This window comes from Mauremys mutica, chromosome 8 (genome assembly GCF_020497125.1).
Source record: "Mauremys mutica isolate MM-2020 ecotype Southern chromosome 8, ASM2049712v1, whole genome shotgun sequence".
Lineage (NCBI taxonomy): Eukaryota > Metazoa > Chordata > Testudines > Geoemydidae > Mauremys > Mauremys mutica.
Window position 1 is genome coordinate 45924985 of NC_059079.1, and position 8137 is coordinate 45933121.

An 8137-nucleotide genomic window follows, 5' to 3' on the forward strand; every position below is an offset into this window, starting at 1 on the left:
CCCCCGGGGGGGGGGCTTCACAGGGCTCCAGAATAGCTAGGGATGGCCCTGGCTGAGAGAGAGTTTTTTTCTTCTGTCTCTTTTCAATCTGAGGGCAAGGCACTTCTCCTCAAAGCAGGCCACTGCCTGATGGAGGATGTGGCACCATTGTAGTTGGTTGGTGGCCTGCTCCTCCCAGCTTGTGATGTCCATATCAGTTTTCTTGAGATACATTTCTAGTGTTTCTTTGTAGCACTTCTTCTGACCACCGCAGGATCTCTGACCGTACATGAGCTGAGAGTAGAGGGCTTGTTTTGAGAGGTGAGAAACTAGCATTCACACACAATGTCCAGCCCAGCAGAGTTGGTGGATAAGGATTGTTGCTTCAATGCTGGTGACATTGGCTTGATTGAGGATGCTGGCATTAGTGCAGTGATCTTCCCACTTGATATGAAAGATTTTTTGGAGGCATTGTTGGTGGTTCCTCTGCAAACTCTTGAGGTGCTGTTGATAACTAGGTTTCGCATCCAAAAAGGAGTGTAGGGATGACAACTGTCTTATAGACTTGAATCTTGGTGCCCTTCCATAGGTCATGGTCTGTGAAAATGCATCAGAGCCGTTTCCCAAAGGAGGCACTTGCACACTGGATCCTGTGCTGGATCTCACTGTCGTTTTTACATTTAGAGACTATTGGCTACCAAGGTAGCAGAAGTGCTCAACTGTCTCCAAAGTCTGTCCCTCAATGGTGATTTGTGGTGGATCACGTGCAAGGCCTGAAGCAGAGTGATGGAGCATTTAGTCTTCTCAATATTAAGTGAGAGCCCTAGGCTTCAGTAAGCTTGTGCGCAAAAAAAAAAATGTAGTGTGGACTTAAGGTCATTCTCAGTATGTGCAAGAATGGCACAGTCATCAGCATACTGAAGATCAATAATAGACGCCTGGAGGACTTCAGACTTTGAGCAGAGACGTCAAAGATTAAAAAGCTGCCCATCCATTCTGTATTGAATTTCAATTCCAGGGGGGAGGTGGTCTTTAATGAGGACCAGAATGACTGCTAAATAGCTGGAGAGCAGGGTTGGGGCAATAACACATCCTTGCTTAATCACAGTTTTGATGATGAAAGGGTCTCTAAGTCAGTACAGCGAATGGTGGCAGTCATCTGATCATGAAGAAGCCTTAAGACCCTAATACATTTTGGAGGGCAGTCAAATCTGGCCAGCAGCTTCCATAGGGCTTCACAATTGATGGTGTTGAAGGCCTTCATCAAATCAATGAAGGCCATGTACAGGTCCTGATTTTGTCCCCAAGATTTTTCCTAGATTTGGTGGGGAATGAAGATGATGTTGGTTGTCCCACAGGATGGTCTGAAACCACAATGAGATTCTGGCAATATTTCCTCAACAAGTGGGAGTATCTGTTTAAGAGGATACAGGTGGGAATTTTCCCTGCTGTAGATAGCAAGGCAATGCCTTGCTAATTTTCACACTGACTTGTCTCCTTTCTTAAAAATTGGAACAATCCATACTTCAATGACATGAAAGAGAATCTGTCTGGGAGCGGCCCTGGACGGAGCTAAAGCAGCATGGCTCTGGCAGGGCCTGAACACCTGCTGGTAAGGGGGTGGGGCTGTGAGCTGCATCCGAGTGGCAGGAGCTCAGGTCCTGCCGGAGCCACACAGCTGCAGCACTGTCCAGGCCGCTCCTGGACGTGGAGCACTGAGGCTCTGGGAGAGAGGGGAGGTGGAAGTAAGCGGCATGGTAAGAGGGCCGGGGGGGTTGGATAAGGGGCAGGGAGTCCCAGAGACAGTCAGAAGACAGAGAGGAGGCAGAGGTTCTGGGGGGAGGTCAGGGGATGGGGAACAGGGGGTTGGATCATGGGTGTTCCGGCAGTCTGTCAGGACTCGGCGGTGGGGAGAGGGGGTGGATAGGGGTCAGGGGACAGGGAGGAGGGGTTGGTGAGGGGTGGGGGATATCTCAGGGGGGCAGTGAGGGGCCAAGGAGCAGGATGGGTTGGGGATTCTGAGGGGGCAGTCGGAGAGCAGGAAGTCGGTGGGGGTCAAATATGGGGCAGGGCCAGGTTGTTTGGGGAGGCACAGCCTTCCCTACCCTAAAGCTCATTCAGCAGTTTGAGGCTTGCAGACAGCTATTTAACACAAAGAGCCAAGCTGTTATCTTTTCCCTTAGGGCTACCATCCCTTTCACGTCTCAAATGCCAAATTACAGTCTACATTTAATTTCAGTGGCATAGAGAGATTCACGTCAGGGGAGGGTAGCTTCATTAAAATTAGCCACTTTAGATGAACAGTGATAGAGCCAAGAGCCATGGGGGAGGGATCACATGAGAAGAGCAATATCCTTCCCAACCCTACCAAGGGAGACCCCCCCCCCCTTCCCTGCATTCCCCAAGGCTCCAGAGGGGTTAATTCAGTGGTTCTCAAACTTTTGTATTGGTGACCCCTTTCACATAGCAAACTTCTGAGTGCAACCTTCCCCCCCACTTATAAATGAAAAACACTTTTTAATATATTTCACACTGTTATAAATGCTGGAGGCAAAGCGGGGTTTGAGGTCGAGTCTGACAGCTCGCAGCCCCCAGTAATAACCTCGTGACCCCATGAGGGGTCCCGACCCTCAGTTTAAGAACCCCTAGGTTAATTTAATTTTAGCACTCTGTGTCCATTCACATACATGTGCTATTTTGAGCATTTCAGTTTTCACAACATAGGCTCATCCCAGATTCTGGAACAAGCTCAAATGCTCAGTTCATGGAGTATGTTCATAGTTTATATTAAAGACAAACCCACAGTAATCATCTCCAGTTTTGTGGGGGACCATATGGAGACAGTCTCTAGGAAACAGATTAATTCATGGAGGTTAAGTCCATTAATGGCTATTAGCCAGGATGGGTAAGGAATGGTGTCCCTAGTCTCTGTTTGTCAGAGGGTGGAGATGGATGGCAGGAGAGAGATCACTTGATCATTACCTGTTAGGTTCACTCCCTCTGGGGCACTTGGCATTGGCCACTGTCGGTAGACAGGATACTGGGCTGGATGGACCTTTGGTCTGACCCCATATGGCCATTCTTATGTTCTAACCTAAATGAAACCAAAGTTATAGAGACAGATATGAGTCAAGGAAGCCAGCAGAGTGTCAGAAACCTGGAAAATTCTGACTGGATGGCCTCAGGGATTTGGTCACAAGCTGAGGTGGTTCAAAAGTTTTGGATTTTTTTTAAGCAGATTTTTTTTTTATTGTTTCTTTAAACAATCAAACACAGCAAACAGCAAATATTTGGCCACACACTTCATGTTCAGGTTTTGGCAGACTAATTTCAGCTTTTCAATTAAAAAACCAACAACAATCTTTGAAGGAAAGCAGACATTGTCCGCGATTTTTTCTGCTTTTTAAAACCCCCTAGTTTTCGATCCAAAAAAGTTTTGATGGAAAATATTTGTCCAACCCTTTTAATGAGCTTTAGTGCCTCTTAGCACTAGCTGATGCTGAGAACCAGATATACCTTGTAAAGCTGACTTGAAAAGAAGTTCTCAAAACTGGATTTGTGCTGAGATGCAGAAGGTCGTTAAATGTTTCTTTTTCCCGGGCCGCCCAGGGGCGGGAGGGGAGGGCAAGTGGGGCAATTTGCCCTGGGCCCGTGGGGCCACCACGAGAATATAGTATTCTATAGTATTGCAACTTTTTTTTTTATGGAAGGGGCCCCTGAAATTGCTTTGCCTCAGGCCCCCTGAATCCTCTGGGTGGGCCTGTGTAGTTATCTAGCATTGCGTGGGGGAACTGCCCTCAATTCCTTCTCAAGCAACAGAGTATCTTTCAGCATGGAGTCTCCATACAGTTAGTAAACCAAATGTCCAGTGATACATCCACATGTACATACTGAAATTATATTTTTCTATTTCCAGAGCTATGTACAACATCCCCAGAAGATATGGAGAAAAACAATATTGGGCTGAAATGGAGCTCGAAAACAAGTCTGAATTTAGAAAGTGGAAACTTTGTTGAATTTGACTGTAAACGGGGATATGAAAGGGATCCAACATCTTCTGCCTTTAGAGTACAGTGTGTGGAGGGGAAATTGGCATATCCTAAATGTAAGAGAAGAGGTAGGTGATCTCCAATTAAGCTACAATTCTTGTGAATCATCTGACTAAAACATCTGTTAAAATTTTTACCGAGGATTTCTCAGGTTTAAAAAATACAATGGCACCATTGTGATGGGTGCCATAAAAATATGTGGGAAGTCATGGTTCCTGACCCAGACAGCTTGCAATCTAAATAGAGAAGACAAATGGTGGGTTAAAGAGATACACTGGTTACTTTGCTTGTGAGCTCTATTACTTGAGCTGGGACAATCTCCCTCTGACATCTGGACCTGTTTCGGTTACAAACAGAGCAGAAAAGTTTTGTAAGTTTCCTGTCTTACCCAAATTCTCTGGCTTCTCAATTCCAGGCAGCTGAATTCCATTGTGGTCTACACTCCTATGATTTCTCTCTTATGCTGATCTTTTAGCTCTTTAATTCCTTTCTGGAGTTCATCGCTACTAACAAATTTCATATTGCGGAAAACTTTATTGATGTCCCATAGTTACTTTGAAACCTTCTATCCACAAGAGTCAATTTACTGGTCACCCTATTGATCTGTGTAACGGGGCAATGACTCACTGGTGCAGCACCTCCTGCTGGTCATCCTGGGAATTAGCTCAATCCACTCAGGAGTGGCCTCTGCAAGCCGGTGTCTCACTTGCTGCTGGCCCCGGTGTCCCTCCCGGACCCCGGTTCCCCTTCTCGTGCAGTTCTGCCCCATGCAGTCTCTCTGGTCTCTCCTCCTTGGGGAACCTCCAACCTCCTATCCCCACCTTGCCTCAGTCTTTGGCTACTGCCAGTCACCGTCTAGCCCCTGCTCACTGGGGTGGACTGCAGTATAATTGTCACTCATCATTGGCAAGGAGGGTTTGGACCTGCTACCTCTGCCTACCCTTGGACTGCCCTCTGCAACCCCAGTATCTTTTCCGGCCTTTAGCAAGGCCTGCAGTATGGGGGTTTTCCAGGCTGGAGCTCCCCAGCTCCTCTGGCCTTTCCCCAGCCCTGCTCAGCAGCCAGGCCCTTCCCTCTGAACAGCTAGAGAAAGACTCTGCCAGCTCCTGGTGCACTGGCCTTTTATAGGGCCAGCTGTGGTCTGATTGGGGCATGGCCCCATCTGTGGCTGCCTCCCCAATCAGCCTAGCTTATTGGTTTCCCACCACAGCCCTCCCACAGGGCTGTTTTAAGCCCTTCAGGGCAGGAGCAGGATTACTGCCGTGCTACAAGCTGCCTTTCTATTTCAGACTGGGAGTGTCACAGCCGGGATTCTCTAGCTGCCCGGAAACTTCATATCTGGTGGCCCAACAAATATTTTAACTCAGGCTGCGAGTAATCTCTCATACCTTCATAGGCAACCTCCCACTGTTGCTTCAATACCTTTTTGCAAAATCTCCATCTCATGTTTTAATTTATTTTTCCCATCTTTGACTTTGCCCTTTTTGGCCTAAGCATTTTAGCCAATAGGTCTTCTGCCTTGTTTTTGTGGAGGTACAGACAGGTGTTTTCATGACACAAACCTTGTTATTTACAAAGAATGCACCAACGTGCTGGTTCTCTGAACAGCAGGCTGTTTCCTTGCTCACAATATAAGCCTACCTTTACATTCACCATTCTGATCAAGGAGGTCTCTTTTGGATTTCTATCAGGCCATGCTACTAATACTTCTCTTGCTGTCTGCTGGCTCTCTGCAGCTTTCCGGCTGCTTCTTCTACCCCCCCCCCACTTCCATCATTTAATCTGCAGCCCTCCTATTATCAGTCCCCAGAGAAGCCACTCAACCAGAAATGCATGTAAGTCCTTCATAACTTAGCCTGAAGGCATTATAGTCATCTTTCATATCCACTTCACTGAGTATGTCTACACAGCAGTGTAAACCTGGTCTTGAGCTCTGACTCAAGCCTAACCCCCCTTGCATCCACACAGCAATTGCATAAACCAAGATCCCATACTTAAGGTGCCAAGACCCTGCAGTGCTAGATGGTCTGGGCCCTTGTTATGCTTGGACTCAGGAATCCAGCCCTATTGCCAGGAGTGGCGCCAGAGTTTCTGGCGCCCTAGGCAGAATTTGGGGGGTGGCATTTTGTGCACTCACCACAAGGTGCGTGGGAGCTTCTGCTTCCACTCCCATTGCGCCGCCAAAGAAGGACCCTCCACCGAAATGCTGCAGGCGACAGCGGCAGGCATTGAGCTGCTCAACTGCCTGCCGCTGTTTTCCGCGGCACATCGGCAGAAGGTCCTTCAGTGGTGTGACTGGAGCGGAACCAGAAGCTCCCGTGTGCACCATGGAAGCGCACAAAATGCTGCCCCCTGAATCCTGGCGCCCTAGGCAACTGCCTAGGGTCGCCTAAGGGAAGCACCGGCCCTGCAGGTAGTGCCATTGCCATCAAAACTAGCCATGCAGAAGAAGCATAGAAGAAGCTGATAGGGAGTCAGGATGAAACAGGATGAAGATCTCTGCTTCAAAAATTCCATCACTTTTCAATGCTAGTAGCTCCACAATGGATCCTGATAAAATACAGTAATATGTATGAAATCAATGCATGGTTTTCTATCCTGCTTTAAGTTCCACATACCATAAAAGATTTGTTTTTAATATGAACAGTAGTTGAACCATTGCAGTTCAGGAGTAACTGCAATTACATTTTAATGAGTTTGTTCCCATTTAGTTTCCAAAGATGGCTAAAATTATCCAAAGTGAATTTTAAGAACTTGTGCTGAAATCAATATTCTGTTTCTGTGAGACCCAAAGGGGATCTGTACGTAATATTTGTTTCAAAAAACTTGACATACTAAATTAATTTTCCAATATTTGTTCTCTTTCTGACAGGTACTTCAGAATGAATAAAAAGAAGCATCGAGCAAATAATTTTAACCCAGATCTGAGGAGCAGAAACCATTAACCAGTTTTTGTAATGTTCACACATTATGCCCTATCAGTATTTTAACCTAGATTGTCTGAACTGATACATGTAATTACTACTTTTGTCACAATGTATATTAAACTAATCATAAAATAGTAACAACAGATGGGTGAAAAGTTCCAAACTACAGCTTTTTTATGAAAATTGGAAAAGGAAGCTGTAAGGGAAATTGTACACTTGGCTGCACGTCCTGAATTACACACTCCCTGCTTGTTGAAACAGAAAGCAGTAGTATTCCTGATTTGGGCCAGAAAGAAACTTCAAGAATTCTCACAGGGAACCTTAATCTTGGGAGGCTTGTAGCCCAATTGCTACATCTGGAGGTTTATTTATGGATTGAGACCATTTTGAGTTCCGCCCATCCCTATGAGCAGTTGGTCATCGTTCTTTCAAATGTTTTGGTCCATGCAACCAAAATATTATCCAGACCTCTAACACAGGTGTATAGAAAATATTCACTTCTCTGATGAAAATTTAAACTTGTCTTATTTTTTCTTTTTTTAAAATTAAAGAGTTGTATATTTCATTTAGCAATTTTTAAAAAAATCTGTTGTTTGAGCGTGTTTTTTATTAACAACTCAACCTGAAGAAAAGAAAGAAAGAATTTTAGGAGTTGTTGAAAAGCGGTGACAAAGATGAAAGCCTGCAGCTCACTGAACAGCAACATGATGCATGCAGTGGGTAGTGTGTGAACAAATTAAATATTTTTACCTTCTATCATATGCAACAAACTAGAAATTAGATGAGTGGTGTGACAGAGATGAACTTATCAGAATCCACATTTGTGAGAATGACAAATTAATAAAGAGAAAGTGAACATTGATGCGATGCTATGTGTATAAACCTTTTTCTAGACCTAGGGCAGCTAAAGCTGGGTAATGTTACTGATCTCCCTTCTAATTTAAATACCCAGGCTTCCTATCCAAGGGCTGGGGAGAGTCAGGCACCTAACAGTAGGTCTGCATTTGAGCTTGGAGGTGTGATTCACAGCTTGCATAGCCATATCTACCCTAGCTGTGCTCAGACTATCACCACACAGGCATTAGCGTAGCCTTGCTTCCCCGAGTACAACTCTGCCAGACCTTCAGCTACCTACTCGGCTGGCTAGCCCAAGCTATTGCTAGTGCTTCTGCTGCACGCTGC

General features: G+C 45.8%; 1 protein-coding gene across 1 annotated transcript in view; it reads left to right on the forward strand.

The window, feature by feature from the left end:
• The window catches only part of LOC123375826 (coagulation factor XIII B chain-like), an 83735-nt gene extending 75918 nt beyond the window's left edge, over positions 1-7817 (forward strand). The window contains exons 24-25 of the mRNA XM_045027132.1: positions 3896-4096; positions 6901-7817. Coding sequence (XP_044883067.1) covers positions 3896-4096; positions 6901-6914 — 215 coding nt within the window. The 3' untranslated portion in view covers positions 6915-7817. The remainder of the gene's footprint in view (positions 1-3895; positions 4097-6900) is intronic.
• The last annotated feature ends 320 nt before the right edge of the window (positions 7818-8137 follow it).